The following is a 20,584-nucleotide window of genomic DNA, read 5'->3' as shown; positions in this document are numbered from 1 at the left end:
TGTTTCAACATTTAAATTAGCAGTTCTTAGATGTTTTGAAATATCAAGCCTTGTACTTGAAATATTGTTATTTCAGATGAATTGATGAAATGTATTAAACATTTGATGTGAATATGGCAATCATATAACTATTAATATTGTAAATGTTTGCATGAGAGACAACCATTTTAACTTGTAATTTAAAATTTTTTTCGAGCCCTAAGGGGGACTCGCCCCCCCTTTGTAACCCCCCCCCCCCCCCCCCCCCCCCCCCCCCCGCATGGCTGCGCCGTGCACGTCTGACCTTGTCAGACTTTTCAGGTTTTTGAAAATTTTATACTTGCACCCATGATATTCTAATAGCCTTACAGATTCCTAGTTTTTCACCAAAACGTTTTTATTCTGCAAGTACTTATTTCATGTTGTCATAGGGCATATTACGTGCGAAACAAGCAAAAGACAACTGAACCGGAAACCATCGTGTTACGCAGGCAGAGGGTCTCATTACAACATCTTGGCTGTTATTGTCTCATGACCAGGCTTACTAGGCACTTGAAAGCTCAGAATTTGATATCATACTCAAAAGTCAAGCGTTTGCATGAAATTGAATAACATTTTATGCCATCATGAGCTGAGTGAAAGGGCCCGGAGCCGTTCTCTTTTTCCAGTCGAGTAGGTTTGAAAGAGTATTCAGTGCACAGACAGAAGCAATGGGAAGCCCGTCGAAAAGAACGAGGTACAGCGGGAGGTTTCTTCCTGAATGGGTTGACCTATTTAAAGGGCAGATTGTTTCCACTGTTATAGTAAATTGTTAAAATGTTTTACTAGTCATGTGTACATTCCACTTATAGATTCTTTTCAAATAAGTGTACAATATACACACAGTTGTACATGACCCTAATTCTGGAAAAATTTTTTTATTATTTTGAATTATGAATTATGGGATAGACATGATCATGAACTTCATATAGCAATTTATGATGTGGAAAAAGTGCAATTGAAGTTTTTCCTTGTTTGTTTTTCAATATGAGTGATTCCACGCTTATGGGTACTGAAATGGGGACATGAACTTATTCACCTAAAACCATTTCTTTTTTTACCATCAGGTCACAAAACATGTAATCTTTAATGAATGATATGTTAAAAGATAACTTTAATTTTCTGAGATGTAATAAAAACATTTATATGCCAAAGTCAAGCCTATGAGTTCCAAAATGATGTCTGTTACATTACTTCTGTTACGATTGTCCATCTCGCATCTGTTAGAAATTAATTACAATCTAGCTCTATACCATGTTAATCTTATTGAAAGAATGTGTATGTTTATTCTACTACACATGTTTATTAATTATATTTGCTAAAACATCACCTTCCTATGTTTCAAAAAGTAATTCTACATTGTTAAAATTGAGAATCTATATGTCCACAACACTTCTGTTACGTTCTGACTTTGGCATATAAATATGTTTTTATTACATCTCAGAAAATTAAAGTTATCTTTTAACACATCATTCATTAAAGATTACATGTTTTGTGACCTGATGGTAAAAAAAGAAATGGTTTTAGGTGAATTTTTAAAAATAAGTTCATGTCCCCATTTCAGTACCCATAAGCGTGGAATCACTCATATATTATGCCTCAAAAACAACATATAATTGTCTCATTTTTAGTTTGTAAGGAATTTTTGTCTTCAGTAAAGGTTTTTGTGAGGGCTATAAGGCTGGACTCCGAAATGGGTTGACAGGTATGATTTATTCTGTTGGTACAAACCGCATAGCAAACAGACCATGTGAGATAAGACTTAGGTCTTGTATTCAAGTCTAACATTAATTAGCATGTCCACCTTGTTGTCAGCTGACACATACCAATCCTTGTGTTTTAGCCATGTTTGTCTTTCTGCGATTCTCTGTCTGTATAACATTCAATACTGAGCTCTTGATGTTATTCCTGAGGTGTTTGATGTAATAGTTTGACATACTATGTATTGATTTATCTACAGTGAATTTATTACATTTGTTCTACCACAGAACAAATGTCTTGTTTTGTTGTGTAGTAGAACAAATATAGTAAATCTCTGTAATGTTGGTAAGATTTAACGTCACCAAGATTTCGAGGATTCTTATACTGAGATGTACCAAAAACTGTGATATTCCCTGAGGGAACCCACCCAAAGGGATCAATAAAGTTTAATCTAATCTAGTCTAATCTAATCTAATCTAACCTAATCTAATCTAATATAATCTAATCAATTAAACAGTATATCAGTATTTCATGGCATAGAGTAACTTGATTTTTTTTTACGTATTGCATTTGTGCCTTGTTTATTTAGATTTTGTGTTATGAATCACAGGTTTGTTTCTGAGCCCAGCACTCACTCTAGTTGTTTGTGCTAAATAAAATGATTATTTCCTGATTTCTTACTAAACCACCAACTTAAAATAGCTTTATACATTACATATTTTTATCATTACAGACTTTTAATTAAATCACACAAAGTCTGGTTAATCTAGTTTATAATTACAGGTGCATTAGTTCCTCTTGATCTCACAGAGTCCTTCCTTGTTTTCTCCTCTTAACCAGATCTGTTTCACACCCTGCGTCAGCCCACAACCTACCCCACAACCTCACCCACTGCCCCAACCACCACTCCCTTATCCAGCAGCAGTAACAGCACCCAAACACAGGTACCAGTGCTGCTCTAGATCCACACACTTTTACACACAACTAGCTCCCGTCCTAATGTTTACAGTTAAAGGCCTTATGTTTGAAAAATGTCAATGAAACAAACATACAGACTCCCCTCTCCATCATAGTGCAGTTTAGTGAAATGTGATTAAAACAGGTTGGAGGTTTCTGCAAATTAGTCCTGTGTATCAAAATTGTATGGCGGTTTACATCTTTTGGTTTGAAACATCTTGTTGTGGCTTATTTTGCAAAATAAACAATGTAAAACTAAATACCTTATACTTATAACTCTTTTGGTTCCATCACATTATACAGTATAAAGTATCTCTAATACCTGTGTAGATACATGTTGAATGATGCATGTGAGATGGGATGGGACTCGAGAATCTATTCCAGTTCCAAACTGGTGTTCAATCCATCGGAATCGTATGTGTCTGAATTTATCACACATCACATCACATCACATTATCTCTAGCCGCTTTATCCTTCTACAGGGTCGCAGGCAAGCTGGAGCCTATCCCAGCTGACTACGGGCGAAAGGCGGGGTACACCCTGGACAAGTCGCCAGGTCATCACAGGGCTGACACATAGACACAGACAACCATTCACACTCACATTCACACCTACGGTCAATTTAGAGTCACCAGTTAACCTAACCTGCATGTCTTTGGACTGTGGGGGAAACCGGAGCACCCGGAGGAAACCCACGCGGACACGGGGAGAACATGCAAACTCCGCACAGAAAGGCCCTCGCCGGCCCCGGGGCTCGAACCCAGGACCTTCTTGCTGTGAGGCGACAGCGCTAACCACTACACCACCGTGCCGCCCTGAATTTATCAATTCCTTTTATTGATGCCTGTGTGTTTTTTTTTAATGCCTCCGCCACCGTAAGGTGCAGGAGGCATTATGTTTTCGGGTTGTCCGTCCGTGCGTGCGTCCGTGCGTCTGTCCAGAAACTGTGTGAATGCGATATCTCAAAGACTAATGAAAGGAATTTCACCAAACTTTCACCATTTGTGCGCTTTGGGACAAACATGAACTGATTAGATTTTGAGATCAAAAGGTCTAAGGTCAAGGTCACTGTGAGGTCAAATGTCTGTCCGAAAACCTTGTGAACACAATATCTCCAAGGCAAATGAAAGGAATTTCACCAAACTTTCACCATTTGTGCATTTGGGGACAAAGCTAAACTGATTAGATTTTGAGATCAAAAGGTCTAAGGTCAAGGTCACTGTGAGGTCAAATGTCTGTCCGAAAACCTTGTGAACACGTCTCCAAGGCTGATACAAGTAATTTCACCAGGTCACGATTACTGTGAGGTCAAATGTCCATCCCCAAATCACAACTTAATAAGGCGTGTAGTCTACTGGGCGGAGGCATCCCCATCAACGCCGTTGGCGTCGAGTTCTATCTAGTTTTTTTTTTTTTTTTAAACCCCCACTGGCTGAAAGGCCCGAAGGGGGATTATGTCGTGGCGATATCCATCCGTCCATCTGCCCATCCCAGGAAAGGGTGCTCACCTTCTGAAATCAACTCCTCTCACAATGTTTGGAGGAATTTCACGAAACTTGACAAGAGGCATTGTTATATGTCGGTAGTATGCATATTATAATTTCGTTAAATTCAGTCACATTTTTACCAGAGTTACAGCCCTTGATTAACAAAATTATAATTTGACAATTTCATGAGTGTGTTTTCCTTCTGAAATCAACTCCTCTCACAATTTGTGGAGGAATTTCACGAAACTTGGCAAAAGGCATTGTTATATGTCGGTAATACGCATATTGTTATTTTTTTCAATTCGGTCACATTTTACCAAAGTTGTGGCCTTTGATTAACAACCTTGTACTTTCACAATTTCATGAAGGTGTGCTTGCCTTCTGACATCAACTCCTCTCACAATTTTTGGACGAATTTCTTGAAGTTTGGCAAAAGGCCTTGTTATATGATGGTACTACGCATATTGCAATTTAATTTTGTTTGTGAAAATTTTACCAGAGTTTTGACCCTTGATTAAATAACTGGTACTTTAACAATTTCATGAGGGTGTATGTTTTTCTGAAATCAACTCCTCTCACAATTTGTGGAGGAATTTTACCAAACTTGGGAAAAGGCTTTATTATATGACAGTTATACGCATATTGAAATTTCGTTTAATTTGGGTAGATTTTACCAGAGTTATGCCCTTGATTATTAACAAACTTGTACTTTGGCAATTTCATCAAGGTGTGCTTGCTTTCTGAAATCAACTTCCGTCACAATTTTTGGAGGAATTTTATGTAATTTGGCAAAAAGTTTTTATCCCCCGCTGGCAGAAAGGGGGATTATGTCATGGCAATGTCCGTCCGTCCCGGGAAGGGTACTCACCTTCTGAAATCAATTCCTCTCACAATTTTTGGAGGAATTTCACAAAACCTGGCAAGATTCTTTGTTATATGTTGGTAATATGCATATTGCAATTACCGGAGTTATGGCATAGTTGCCAGCGGGGGATATGGTGCTCTCAGAGCACTCTTGTTTTCAGGGCCGTAGCCAGGATTTTTCAAATACCGAGGTCAAACATGGCTGACAGCACCGAAGCCCCCCGGCACAACTTAAATAAATAAATAAGGATAGATTTGGTGGAGGACACATTTATTTTAACAATTCTAAAACTGTGGCACCATAACTATGGTGTTTTATCTGACATAAAAGTAGAAAAGTAGTGAACTCTTGAACTGAGTATACATACCTAAAGTACCAGTTACCTAAAGTATTGGCATTATTTACATTGCAGCATACACATGACAGAAAGGGTGTGAACTGCTGAATTGTAAGCTTTAGCTATTACACCTTATAATAATAGTGTGTGTGTGTGTGTGTGTGTGTGTGTGTGTGTGTGTGTGAGAGAGAGCGTGAGAGAGTTTGTGTGTTATTTGTGGGTGTCTGTATGTGGAGAGACATTCTGAGCAGTAATGTAAAGGCATCAGTCTATCTGGCTGTCTTGAATTGAGGTCCATTTGCATGCATTCTCTGAAACACAGTGTTCTCACCATTGCCTGTAATGTAAGTTTGGCTCATAACACATTTACTTTAACAATTCTAAAACTGTGCCATCAGAACTGTGGAGTTTTGTCTGACATAAAAGTCAAAACTGAACTGAACTGAGTGTATTGCTCAGCTACCTGAAGTATTGGCATTATTTACATTTCATTATCTTAAATTACATTAGAATGTAGGGCTATTAGTTCTGTGTGAAGACTATGTATTAGAGAGAGTGTGTGAGAGTGTATTATTTGTGTGTGTGTTTGTATTTGTGTGTGTGTGTGTGTGTCAGTGAGTGAGTGAGAGAGAGTTATGAGAGAGAGAGAGAGAGAGAGAGAGAGAGAGAGAGTTACTCGAACAAGCCCGTTTAGTCAGCCCTGCACAGGGCTGCCTGTGACAACGTAGTTTTGAATGTTTCTCGAAATGCTAACTAAAATGTAATAGGCAATGACAATGAAACGTTTCCCCTTGGAAAGTTGGCATGACACCGCTGAACGGTCTGCCACTGCACTGACAATATTTTCTCACCTTCCCTCCTTCTCTTTCTCTGCTCTTCTGTTGGCTGTCCAAACCTTAATTTAGTTTGCTGCAACTTTTTCATTTTGCACTCGGGTAAAGCTCTATAATGCGATGTGACTATGAAGGCCTCTGCATGCTCGTGCGACAAGGCTTTCGCAGATAGCTTTTCGCAGACAGTTGTAATTTATTGTTGAACGGGGATAATAGGCGTGCGTGATGTTATTCACCGGCACAATGCAAGGGGGCGCGAAGTCGCTAGGAGTAGTTGGTGGGTGTGGTTAGTGGAGTGTTTATCCTCCGGCTACTTATAATGACTAGAACTTTTTTTTTTTATAATGACTAGAACTGGAGTCGTATAGATGTACGTACTTCCTCAATCAACCTCTCTTCATGCTGCTCCATCTTCGCTCGTGTTTTTAAAAATGCCGGTCGTGAAAACAAACCAAACCGGGAAAGTAGGGAAGCGGAAGTGCGTGTACAGCGGATGTAGAGTGGACCAATCAGAGCCCTCTTGTCTGCGGCGCTGTCTGCGAGGCTTCTGCGGTGGTCACAATTTTTGGGAGGTGTGCGCAGAGCGTCTGCGAAGGTGGGGGGGCTACACAGACACTGTCTGCGACGCTATCTGCGAGGACTGGGTTGTCAGCATAAATTGGCCTTTAGCCTACGTTAGGTTAGGTAGGCATATGTGATAGAGCGTAGACTACACCCTGCCTGTTTTATCCAAAACCCAACTTCCCCGGCCGACACTAGTATAGGTTACGTTGCGTGACGCTGCGTTAGACACGGCAACGATAGAGATAGAGGCTGAGAGATTTCAGATGACATTAGACGAATGTGAATTTTATTGGGGGGAAATACAGATGACGTGGATGTGGACGCTGCGTTTTACATTGATCATTGCTCAAATTCAGCGTAGTCCAATTTGAAATTTCTGAAAAAAATACCGAGGGCATGACCTCGGTGTCCTCAATGGTAGTTACGGCCATGCTTGTTTTGACAGTTGCGCATTGCAAAAACCTGGTGTGCCATGACATTAAACTCTACATCTATGCTGCTGGAAACTTGCAACAAGAAGCAGTCTGGCAGAGAGGAAGATGCGGTCCAAGGCATGGCTTCTGGTGATGTGCAGATCAGGGTTTTTTTATTACCTGACCCGCTATGAAAGCCAGCCCGCAAAAACATGCGTTAATCAACCACCCAGATCCGACCGCCAACTTTAATCTGTATCGCGATGGCATCCATATAATTGAGGAAGGAGATAATGTTTTCTTAACAAGCAAAATCGCGTGATTGCAAGGCTTAGCCTATTATATTATACCCTAATAGTGTCTGGGTCCAGGCTGCTAAATAAACGGACAAATTGTTCAAAACGGTGTTCTTTATTATTGAATAGCGGCAAAACAAGTACACTGTAAAAAATTATTTGTTGTTTTAACTTAGTTAGTACCTGGGCTGCCTTAAAATTTTGAGTTCATTGAAATTAATAGGGATCGACCGATATGTTTTTTTCAGGGCCAATACCGATACCGATTATTATGGAATTGGGATGCCGATAACCGATATGTGCAACCGATAAATGTAAACATTGTAATTCACATGAAATTAAACATAGCACACACTGACACAGACCTTCATATCCATGAAATATATGTTTAATTGTAAAATTGAACATGAAATTTTGTGCAGGGAGATGCCAGCAGCATTTGTACAATAAAGTCAAATATTAGTTAGAATAAAATGAGAAATAAAATAATAAAATAAATATTCACCAATAAAAAAATAAATCACTCCCTACTATATTACAGCTCACCATTTTCAGTGGAAAATAAATGAAAATACACTCTGGATTCTTTTACACTAAGAACTAAGTAAGACTTACCAACTTCAAGTAGTTTTTAAATAACAAATCAAGTGTAGGGAGCTGCCTGCAGCATTTTTTAAAAAGTAAAATCAAACATAAAGTAGGCCATCACTCCCTATTATGTAACAACTTAACAAGTAACCATCTACATTCTAATGTAGATGAGAACGGCTAGGATAGAGAAAGTGAGAACAGAGTGTTAAAAGCTCTGGTTAAAAGGAGCGGCTGCTCCTTTAAGAGTCTGTTCAGAGAACAGAAGTCGGAGTGAGGGGGCGGCCCCGCGCAGCTCTGCTCCTGTAAGAGTATATCGCTTTCCGAATCAGAAGCGCTAGCAAGGAGAATCACTTGCGCAAGAATTATAAATACTAGTGGAGTACATTACAGCGCAATGTGAAGTAGCATAAGAACATTTAAGTCAAGAGTTTAATTGATGTATTTCGTTCATTACCGTTTATCCAAGCAAGTGTGCATCCACGACACAATTAATTACTGAGCCCACAACAAGCGTCCTGACAAACTCCCTACAGTATTACATAGCCTACTAGCGCCATATCACACCTGGCTTGTTTAAATGTTCAAATAGCGCTTTATAAAGTTACCTAACATATACAAGTGCAATGCGCTTTTTGAGCACGAGTCACGTCATGAAGTTTACTCATCACAATAACAAATAGCCAGTAGGCTTGCGCTAGCCTACAGAACACAAACACTACGTTTTATTTCGTCTTCCCTTGACCACCTCTCTGTATGGCTGTCATTCTACTGTTCGAGTAGAACTACTGACACATTCACAACGTTTCCAGACGGGGATTTAAAAATGACTGCAGCCTACGTTATGCTGGGGACTGCTTACTGTGGACAACATTACATGTAGTTTCAGCGAGACTAGTTGGTTGTAGGCTAATTCAAGTGCTTCCTTCCGTAAGCTAAGTTTGCCTGGCTACACAGATGCAAATGGACAATTTTAACGAGTAGTAGATGAAGAATGTAAACATATAATGATGTTGCGCTTTTGCAACTTGTGTGTTTGTGACTTATTGCGGCAAAAGCAGCATGTCCTTACCTTGAAGTGGGATCTGCTTCTGCCCGAGTGCCCATATGGCCGCCTTGAAACAGTTCACAGTGTTTAGCTACGCGTGTTGATGGGCTGTATCCCTTGTGCCGCTTCTGCCCGAGTGCCCGTACGGCCGCCTTGAAACAGTTCACAGCGTTTAGCTACACGTGTCGATTGGCTATATCTCTTGTGCCAAACAAATCAGATGTGGTGGGCGGGACCGTGTTCTTGAACTCAGAGGTGAGTGCAGGAAAGGACGTGCAGTGACAGTCGTGTTAGGAACGAAATGGCTGCAAAAAGGCATGTTATCGGCATATCGGTGGAAATTATGGCCGATACCGATAACCCTAAAAATGCAGAATATCAGCCCGATATATCGGCCAGGCGGATTATCGGTCGACCCCTAGAAATTAATATAGTAAGTTAACACAACGAGGTGAACAATTTAACTTACTATATGAATTTCAGTGAACTCAAAATTTTAAGGCAGCCCGAGTACTAACTTTAAGTTAAAACAACAAATAATTTTTTTACAGTGTAATGCTTCACTCAAGACATGAACTCTCTCTCTCTCTCTCTCACTCACTCACTCACTCACTCACTCACTCACTCACTCACTCACTCACTCACTCACACAAAATCATTTCTATCTTAATGTTGAACTTTAACAGTATAGTAGCCTCCTGTCTTTTTGAGCCTAGTGTTTGGTTGCACTGTGTAAAAAAAAAAGAATGGAGTCTGCAGTTCCAGGATTTAACCTATTATGACACACAACTGTAGCATTGCCCATTTTTAACTTTTAGCTAGTTGACTGATCTAGTTGTTTGTGCTAAATAAAATGATTATTTCCTGATTTCTTACTAAACCACCAATTTAAAATAGCTTTATACTTCACATACAGTACTTATCATTACAGACATGTAATTAAATCACACGAAGTCTGGTTAGTAGAGTTTGTAATTACAAGTGCATTAGTTCCTCATGATCTCACCGAGTCCTTGTTTTCTCCTCTTAACAAGATCTGTTTCACACCCTGCGTCAGCCCACAAACAGAGTGCATTAGTCGACTCGCCCATCAGTAAAACACTTTCATCACGGGCGATTGCTCTAAGACAACGAGGGAGGCTCAGCCTCCTCTAAAAATGATGAACACCGTGTAGGATGAATTGCGCTAGGCTTATGTTATAGCCGACCTTATAACATTGCTATTTCAGATCCAGAATCATAGAAATATGTGCTCAACCCAACTACAGTGCGAAATCATTCCGTTATAACTTTAATGTGTGCGTGAGTTTATCCCCCTCGTGACAGCGCGATGCAGCCCAGCCTCAGTGGACTTCAATGGCATTTGGGAGCTATGCGCTTTTCAATCTCAAAATGCAAGACGATTATTGGACAAATACTGCGAAAACGCCCGCCCACAGAGTCTCACGGACTCCCAGCCTCAGTGGACTTCAATGGCATTTGGGAGCTATGCGCTTTTCAATATCAAAATGCAAGACAATTATTGGACAAATACTGCGAAAACGCCCGCCCACAGAGTCTCACGGACTCCCAGCCTCAGTGGACTTCAATGGCATTTGGGAGCGATGCGCTTTTCAATCTCAAAATGCAAGACAGTTATTGGACAAATACTGTGAAAATGCCCGCCCACGGACTCCGAGCCTCACAGTGGGAGGGACATGGCAGTTTCCGCGAGGAGACTGGTGATTGGTGAAAGCGGCCGGATATTTTCTTTGATTGACAGCTCGTTTCAAATATAGACAGGCAGCTGTGAATCTCAGTTCAGTCCCATGCGGATTCGAAAGTGCTGTGGTGTATTGTAAGAGATCAGCTTACATTTCGATTTCATTCATTACATACGGTTTCTACCAGCTTTTTTAGTTTGTATATATTTTCATTGTAAATAAAGTGTAAATATAGTGTTGTCAAGTTTGCTATCTTAGTTCCAGAAATTTCATTTATTTGAGTGACTGAACTTGAACTTGAGGGGGCTAGTCAGCTAGCAAGAAAGCTGCGCACGGATGCCAAGCATTGCTGATTTAATTTTGGCGAAGCCATTTGCCAGTCTTCCTTTCGAGGAAAAAATTAAAATTAAAGAGCAGGGTAGACCAACGCCTCAAATTGACTTGGTGAAAAAGGTAGGGAATAATACTCGTTCCTTTCAGCTCTCCTGGTACGAGAAAGTGAATTGGCTAACAGCAAGTGACCCACATCAACAACAGTAAATAGGCTACTTTAGTAATATGTCATGGATGGACCAAAAATATAGAATCTATTTAAAATGTTTATGCTGAGTATATTATATTGGAATATATTTTTTTCTGGATATGAATTAAACACAGCTACAATTTAGAAAACATTTTTAAGCAAAAACACAGCCGAGAACATTTCACACTACAGACCTGGATTAAAAGTGAAGGGTTATCAAAATTGTCAATAAAACATTTCTCAGTCAAAATAAGTAAAATATAGGGAAAGTGTCATTGAATGAAATGTGTGGCACCCAGCTCTACTGCTGAGGTTCCTGACAAAGAGCTGCTTTCAATAATGATCAATTTTTAAACAACATGCCACAATTTTAAAATATAAAATGTTAAAATATACCCCCCCCTCCCCCCCCCCCCCCCAACACCACCATCATGTATATTGGACAGTAGGCTAATGGGCCAAAAGAACCTGTTATTTCACAGTTTGTGACGCTGCCAACAATCAGCCAGATCAGAGGCAAGAGTATGGGCAAAATTGATATTTTTTCTTTTAAAATCTGGAAATATCGTAACCAACCAGCCTCCCCTGTTTGAAAGACTACCAGCCGCCACTGACTTTCATGCTTATTTTAACATGTTCCAATGTTATTTGGCAGACGCTCTACACTGTGTCAATAAAACAGCTATGTTGACGCTGAAATCCTGTGTAGGCCTACTTTTTTTCCCACACAGAAAATTGATCAGGAATCTATAACAAATCTGACCAATAGGCAGAATTGATAATGCATCGGTATCGATAAAATCTTATCATTTTCCATCCCGAATACTGTAACTACTTCAGTGTGTTAGATGGATGACAGTAGAGTAGCTGAAGTAAAAATGTGAAATCAAATGCTGCTTATTTAATTATTTAAGTGTATATTGGCAGGTACAAATGTAACAGTATAAGCATAATTATATTTGTATAAAAGTGCTAGATTTCAAGTAGACCTTTTATTTGAGTGTTTATATCAGGAGCAGTGTGATATCTTTATATAGATTGTTAGTAATTATGTTATAGATACATACAGATATTTGACACAATATACTTGTTTTAACTGGCTCTTGAAATCGAAAGGCTTTTGTAATCAACACATTTGGAGTGGATCAGCTACAACGTATAATGCACTGAGAAATCCTCTTTACACTATTTACTGTTTATTTTGTGTTTTTGCTCACACCTTTGACTGTATATTTCTTTTCCCAGACTTCATTGTTATCTCCAATGAACTTGCCCTCAGAGCTGTCCATCTCATTGACCCCAAGTCCTCCTTCAATACCCAGTCAAGATAGCATAAGCTCTGTAGGCCCTGCCTACCAACAGGACTATATGCCACTTTTCACAGAACAGATACCGCCCTCAGCTACTTCGACCCCTGTCATGCCACCCCCGGCCCCCCTGCCTCCTCCACCCTCTCACTCACTGCGGTGTCAGGCTGTTGGCGTTGTCCCTCAGAGCTCGTCTCCATGCACGGTCACACACACTGGCCCTTCCTCAGTGACACCCAGCACCACTGCCACCCACAGGCCATCCTTTGCCCTTTCACCCAGGCCTTCTCGTCAAGATCAGGCCCTCTCATGTATCTCTTTGCCCCCCCAGCCTCAGAGCTTTGCCATGCCACGACCCATCCAGCCTGCTGGCTCTGCTAAAAAGAGCCGCCACGTGCCCATAGTCCCTGCCACTCCAGTTCCATCACCTCACCTTATACTGACAGGTGAGTGCCTTTCTCCACACCACGTTCAAAATACACTATATATGCTACTTAAATCAGTAAGTATCCAGTTTCATTTTCCACATAAGCATGAGAAATATGCGACAGTTGTAAAACTGGCGAAGACTACAGATGTGGGGGCATCCCATTTAACCAGTCCCTTTATGTGTTCTTTTCCTTATGGTTAGTTCACAACTTTATGCAAAAACAGATTATATAAACACTAAAAATATACAAAAATATACAGTCCCCTCTGTAATTATTGGAACACCAAGGCCAACTTTTGTTTTTGCTATACACCGAAGACCTTTGGTTTGAAATCAGAATTTCAGCTTTCATTTCCTGATATTTACATCTCATACACAGCCAGTTGTTCGAGAGTATACAAAGAATAAAAGTATATACTGACTTAAACACAGCATTAAGATTAGATTACTTGTCAAGTAATTGTGCCCCCATGATGGTAAAATTCAGTTAACCGATGGTTAAAAGCAACCCTTTTTAGAAAGATAGTTATATTTTGCAGCCCATGGCAGTACTAGCTTGTGAAACTTAAATACTAGATATGCAGCAGTTAGGTTGAGTTTATGGAGTGCTTTCAGGGAGAGAAAGGGAATGTTATGTGTCAAATAGAAACAACAGATGAACATGTAGAATACAGGCCAGGGGTAGATAATGTTATGTTTATGCTGTCTCTGAAAACACCACAAAACAATGGAAATTAATATCTTCAGTAGCCTCAAAAGGGGTTGATGCTCAAATCACATTTTTCTTCAGGACCTGCTGGCACTGTTCTCGTCACGCCGTCCTCGCTTAAAACTGACGTGGCCTCTACTGCTGGTGTGGTTATCACCTCCACCAGTATTCCACGTGTAAGGTTTCTCTTTCATTATTACCTGTGTAACTAAATGTTATTAAACTGAGTTTTAACATGTTTCAGTTTCTGTTAACCCCTTTGGTCACCGCGTACACAATTGTGTACATCACTATCTACAGTAATATTTGGTCATTATGTACACAATTGTGTACATACTGCAATTTGCACAATTAATGAGCAATTTTAAAAATATTCATTTTTTGACATCTCCTACCTAAAAAGATGAGATGGGCAAAAGATGATATTTTTTTCCACCAAAATTACTGTATCATGACTGAAGGGGTTAAAGGGAATGTTCTTTTCACAGGGGTCTGGCTTTCACATTCTCCCACCAAGTCAGAATTCTGCTCAGCATATTGTGCCTAAAGAGGAAACAACCTTATCCAATAATAAGAGCTCAGTTTCAGCAACTTGCACAGGTGCGAGCCGATATTCTTCATTTTCAGACCTGACTTCTGGATAAGTTATTTGATTGATTTTTTTTTGTTTCATATTTCTTCTGTTAAACACTGTGTTCACACTATTTTTCAGCATTAGATGGGCGAACATCTGGTCAGGGCTCACCTTTAGGGCCAGAGCAGGTGCCGAGCCCACAGTCTCCACTCAGCAGCTGCACCTCAGGCCTGGCCAAGAACGAGCCCAATCAGGTACATTTTTTTAGAGTCCTTATTCAGATTAAATGTGTAATATACTGCACGGTCAATGTCCAAAGCAAATTTTGTAATTCTGTTAAAGGTGGACTGCCTTTCAGATTTTTTCAAGTTTAGGTCATAAAAAGAATTTTCCCTGACATCCAATTTTTTTTTTGTTTCATGGACCCAAAGCTACTGAATTCGAATTACAGATTTCCAATTTTATTAGTTTTTTTTTCTAATAGAACAATTAATGAATTTAGGGTCATGTGGCCCTAAATTCTCTGCTATTTTTTCCTGCTTCACCGTGACCCAATTCAATATACTATGTCATGCATCACGTGGTGGGCTTTTCCCATTCGCGCAAGGCATTGTGGGGTACAATTTGAAACAAGAGAGAAAAATGGAGGACGTAAGTGTGCAAATGAAATGTGGAAGACCGACTGCAGTAACGGAAAGCGAGAAGAAAAGACGTTATGTTGCGAAGGAAAGGAAAACGCAGGACTAAACTAATAAATATCGGTGGTCAGCGAGCACCTCGGTGTGATCAACTATTCGTTTAGCGACAGAATGATGTAACTGTCAGTGCACGGTCAAGGTAAACTTGTGCACACAGACTTCCTCTGTTTGCTTGACTGCGCGAAGCGTTTCAATTTCATGCACATTATTTGCTAGGGCAGAGGTCGGCAACCTTTAGCATTTAAAGAGCCATTTGGGCCCGTTTCCCACCAAATTAAAAGTCAATCTGAGCCACAAAACCTATTTGACCACTAAATTTAAGGTAACACTCCATATATAGTTTCCTTAAAGTTATGCTTCATATATGAATTATAGTGTGTTGCTTTTATGAAATGAATAAACTATAAACAGAAAACAACTGACTTTTATTTTCCATTTTTAACAACGCAAAAGACCAAATTCTTTTGAACTCTGAAAGAATAAAAAAGACACTCTGTGGATTGGGCGGCAGTCAAAGGCAGGGGCCTCGACGACCTGATCCCCGAACGCAATGGCTAGCTGTTGGGACATGGAATGTCACTTCGCTGGGGGGGAAAGAGCCTGAGCTTGTGCGGGAGGTTGAGAGGTACCGGCTAGAGATAGTCGGGCTCACCTCCACGCACAGCTTGGGCTCCGGAGCCCAGCTCCTTGAGAGGGGCTGGACTCTCCACTTCTCTGGAGTCGCCCATGGCGAACGGCGGCGGGCTGGTGTGGGCTTGCTTATAGCTCCCCAGCTCAGCCGCCATGTGTTGAAGTTGAGAGGGTCGCCTCTCTGCGCCTTAGGATTGGGGAGAGGGCTCTTGCTGTTGTTTGTGCCTATGGGCCGAATAGCAGTATAGAGTATCCGGCCTTCTTGGAGTCCCTGGGAGAGGTACTGAGAGGTGCTCAGACTGGGGACTCCATTGTTCTACTGGGGGACTTCAGTGCTCACGTGGGCGACGACAGTGACACCTGGAGGAGCATGATTGGGAGGAACAGCCTCCCCGATCTGAACCCGAGTGGTGTTTTGTTATTGGACTTCTGTGCTAGTCACGGTTTGTCCATAACGAACACCATGTTCGAGCATAGGGGTGTCCATAAGTGCACATGGCACCAGAACACCTTAGGTCGGAGGTCGATGATCGACTTTGGTATCATTTCATCGGCTCTCCGGCCCTATGTCTTGGACACTCGGGTGAAGAGAGGGGCTGAGCTGTCAACTGATCACCACCTGGTGGTGAGTTGGATCCGCTGGCGGAGGAGGAAGCCGGACAGTCCTGGCAGGCCCAAACGTATGGTGAGGGTCTGCTGGTAACGTCTGGCCGAGCACACTGTTGGGGAGGTCTTTAACTCCCACCTCCGGGAGAGCTTCTCCCAGCTTCCGAGGGAGGCGGGGGACATTGAGTCTGAGTGGACCATGTTTTCTGCCTCCATTATCGACGCGGCTGTTCGGAGCTGTGGCCGCAAGGTCTCCGGTGCCTGTCGTGGTGGCAATCCCCGAACCCGGTGGTGGACACCGGAAGTAAGGGATGACGTCAAGCTGAAGGAGGAGTCCTATTGGGCCATGTTGACCTCCGGGACTCCTGAGGCAGCTGATGGGTATCGGCAGGCCAGGCGTGCCGCAGCTCGGGCAGTTGCTGAGGCAAAAACTCGGAACTGGGAGGAGTTCGGTGAGGCCATGGAGGAGGACTATCGGTTGGCCTCGAAGAAATTCTGGCAAACCGACTGGCGCCTCAGGAGGGGGAAGCGGTACTCTGCCAACACTGTTTACAGTGCGGGTGGGGAGCTGTTGACCTTGACCGGGGACATTGTCGGGCAATGGAAGGAATACTTTGAGGATCTCCTCAATCCCACTGTCTCATCTTCCATTGAGGAAGCGGAGGCTGATGACTCAGAGGTGGACTTGTCCATTACCTAAGCCGAAGTCACTGAGGTGGTTAGCAAGCTCCTCGGTGGCAAGGCACCAGGGGTGGATGAGATCCGCCCTGAGTATCTCAAGCCTCTGGATGTTGTAGGGCTGTCTTGGCTGACACGCCTCTGCAACATCGCGTGGCGGTTGGGGACAGAGCCTTTGGAGTGGCAGACTGGGGTGGTGGTCCCTCTTTTTAAGAAAGGGGACCGGAGAGTGTGCTCCAATTATAGGGGAATCACACTTCTCAGCCTCCCAGGGAAGGTTTACTCCAGGGTACTGGAGAGGAGAATTCAGCCAGTAGTCGAACCTCAGATCCAGGAGGAACAATGCGGTTTTTGTCCTGGTCGCGGAACACTGGACCAGCTCTATACCCTTCATAGGGTGCTCGAGGGTTCATGGGAGTTTGCCCAACCAGTCCACATGTGCTTTGTGGATTTGGAGAAGGCATTCGACCGTGTCCCTCGTGGTATTCTGTGGGGGGTGCTTTGGGAGTATGGGGTTCAGGGCTCTTTGCTAAGGGCTGTCCGGTCCCTGTACGAACGGAGCAGGAGTCTGGTTCGCATTGCCGACAGTAAGTCAGACCTGTTCCCAGTGCATGCTGGACTCCAGCAGGGCTGCCCTTTGTCACCGGTTCTGTTCATAATCTTTATGGACAGAATTTCTAGGCGCAGCCAGGGGCCGGAAGGAATCCTGTTTGGGAACCACAGGATTTCATCTCTGCTTTTCGCAGATGATGTTGTCCTGTTGGCTTCTTCAAACCAGGACCTTCAGCATGCACTGGGGCGGTTTTCAGTCGAGTGTGAAGCGGCTGGGATGAGAATCAGCACCTCCAAATCCGAGGCCATGGTTCTCGACCGGAAAAGGGTGGCTTCCCCTCTCCAGGTTGGTGGAGAAGTCCTGCCTCAAGTGGAGGAGTTTAAGTATTTCAGGATCTTGTTCACGAGTGAGGGAAGGATAGAGGGTGAGATCGACAGGCGGATCGGTGCAGCCTCCGCAGTGATGCGGTGGCTTTACCGGTCCGTTGTGGTGAAGAAGGAGCTGAGCCAAAAGGCGAAGCTCTCGATTTACCGGTCGATCTACGTTCCGACTCTCACCTATGGTCATGAGCTTTGTGTAATGACTGAAAGAACAAGATCGTGGATACAAGCGGCCGAAATGAGTTTCCTTCGCAGGGTGGCTGGGCGCTCCCTTAGGGTGAGAAGCACAGTCACTCGAGGAGCTCGGAGTAGAGCCGCTGCTCCTCCATATCGAGAGGAATCAGCTGAGGTGGCTCGGGCGTCTCTTTCGGATGCCTCCTGGATGCCTCCCTGGGGAGGTGTTCCAGGCATGAGGCCCCGGGGATGACCCAGGACACGTTGGAGGGACTATGTCTCTCGGCTGGCCTGGGAACGCCTCGGTGTTCTTCCCGAGGAGCTGGCCGAGGTGTCTGGGGAAAGGGAAGTTTGGGCTTCCATGCTCAGACTGCTGCCTCCGTGACCCGGCCCCGGATAAGCGGAAGAAGACGAACGAGACGAGAAAAAGACACCCACACGTCTTTTGTCAGCTATGTCAGCCAGTTCGAGCTCAAGATCGGGCTGACTTACTGCTGTAAATGCAGTCATGTTCAACAGCGATGGATCGACATTCAGAGGAGTGATGGGGAAGGATAATGTGTTTTTTTTTTCCTCCCTAAACTCAAAGAATATTTCCTGAAACACAGTTTGCATTGCGATGATGGCACAAATAAAATACTCATAATTTATCTGATTGTGTGCTTCTTTGAACTCTCTCAAAGAAGGTAAGTGAAGCAGCGTACCTCTCTGTACATCTCTGACAAACACTGTCATCTTGCGCTCAAATGCCAAAACCTCTTCTAGCATCTGCAGGGCTGTTTTTCCTTTCCCCTGCAGACTTTTGTTCAGCGTGTTAAGGTGCGCTGTCATATCCACCATGAAGTGCAGCTTTTCCAACCAATCTGGCCGATCCAGCTCAGGAAAGGTGAACCCTTTGCTTTCCAGAAAAGCTTTTATGTGCCCCCAGACACATAGCAAACTGTTTCAGTACCTCCCCTCGGGACAGCCACCGGACTTTGTTGTGCAGCCGGAGATCAGCATATGTGCTCTCAACTTCATCTAATAATGAACAGAACTGTCGGTGGTTTAATCCTTGTGCCATTATTTTGTTCACTATCTGAATGACAAGATTCATAACTTCTGTGCACTTCAGAGGAAATGTTTGAGCGCACAATGCCTCTTGATGTAGGATGCAGTGAAATGTCAGCAGCTTTCTATCCAGCGACTTCTGAAGTAAACTCACAAACCCCCGCTGTGCTCCTGTCATACTTGGTGCCCCATCAGTAGCCACTGACACCAGGTGGGTTGTGTTTATTTCTTTGGTTTTTAAACAATCCAACACAGCTTCACAGATGTCCTCCCCCCGTGTCTGGCCTTTAAGCGGTATTACCTCAATGATTTCTTCCTGTGGCCCAGCAGAGTTCACATATCTGCATAACAGCACTATTTGCTCAATATCGCTGACATCTTTTGACTCATCACAGGCGATTGAGTAAGCTGGAGCTGAATTAATGTCCGTGATTTGTTGACTGGTGATGTTTGCTGCCATTTTAATGGTCCTGTACTTGACAGTCTTTGCAGAGAGAGGCATATCTTTAATTTTCTGCATAATTTCACTCTTGTTTTTGAAGTCTGAGAATAGATGTTCTGATAGCTTTATGAACAATTCTTTTATATAAGCCCAATCCCAATTCTAATTTCTACCCCTACCCCTTCCCCTCCCCCTTCCCCTTGGCCCTTCCCCTTGAAACTGAGCTACAAGGGATAGGGCTTGAAATTCAACCCCTACGTATTGGGATAGCCCTTCAACGATCGCATACGTCATCACGTACCTCCGTCAGCGTTTATGTTAGCAAAACGCGACCAAATGCGTCACTGGCTGCGACCAGCCGCTACAGTCAGAGCCAGAGGCAGAACCAGAAATCTCTGCTGGCAGGGTGTGATTTGTTAACTAACACCACTGAATGGGATATCTTTGGCGCTTCGTGCACCACATCCGACAGAATGAGGTGTCAGAACGCTCATGTAAACAATAAAAGCGAGAATAACAGAACAAAACGTACGCAGTCAAGCAACCGAAAACAATACTCACTCCCAAAGCTTTTTAGCAGCAGCTTGGATTTCAGAAATCGCTGCTCATTCTCAGCTCGAAAGCGAATCAAGCGGCGTGTTTCCTCTGGATAACAACTTAAAACACGTAAATAATGGAGAAAATACATTTATGACAATCTTTCGCCGCGGGAACCGCCATCTTTCTGAAATCCGCATGGCATTGTGGGAAATCACTCAAACCCCTTCGTTCGGAGTCAGCTCCAGGAAAATCTCCGTTTGGAGGGGTACAGAAGCCCTACCCCTTCCCCTACCCCTCCGCGTTAACTGGGATTGGGATACCCCTACCCCTTCACGTGAACGCGCAAAATGGAGGGGAAGGGCCAAGGGGTATGTCCAAGGGGTGAAATGGGATTCGGCCATAGTCTCCATCTGTGAATGGCTTGCCGTGCCTGGCTATCTCTTGAGCTGCCACAAAACTAGCAGAACTACTTGAATTCGC

At 43.0% G+C, this 20,584-nt stretch overlaps 1 protein-coding gene across 2 annotated transcripts in view; it reads left to right on the top strand.

Moving 5' to 3' along the window:
• Positions 1–20,584, top strand: part of mlxip (MLX interacting protein) — an 80,201-nt gene that overhangs the window by 19,891 nt on the left and 39,726 nt on the right. For both annotated transcript variants that reach the window (XM_060906797.1, XM_060906796.1), the window contains exons 8-12: positions 2,560–2,663; positions 12,579–13,086; positions 13,861–13,955; positions 14,268–14,379; positions 14,492–14,607. In XM_060906797.1, the coding sequence (XP_060762780.1) occupies positions 2,560–2,663; positions 12,579–13,086; positions 13,861–13,955; positions 14,268–14,379; positions 14,492–14,607 (935 nt within the window). The remainder of the gene's footprint in view (positions 1–2,559; positions 2,664–12,578; positions 13,087–13,860; positions 13,956–14,267; positions 14,380–14,491; positions 14,608–20,584) is intronic.

The sequence above is a fragment of the Neoarius graeffei genome, chromosome 24, assembly GCF_027579695.1.
Source record: "Neoarius graeffei isolate fNeoGra1 chromosome 24, fNeoGra1.pri, whole genome shotgun sequence".
NCBI classification, from domain to species: domain Eukaryota; kingdom Metazoa; phylum Chordata; class Actinopteri; order Siluriformes; family Ariidae; genus Neoarius; species Neoarius graeffei.
This window is presented reverse-complemented; position numbering and strand designations above follow the sequence as displayed.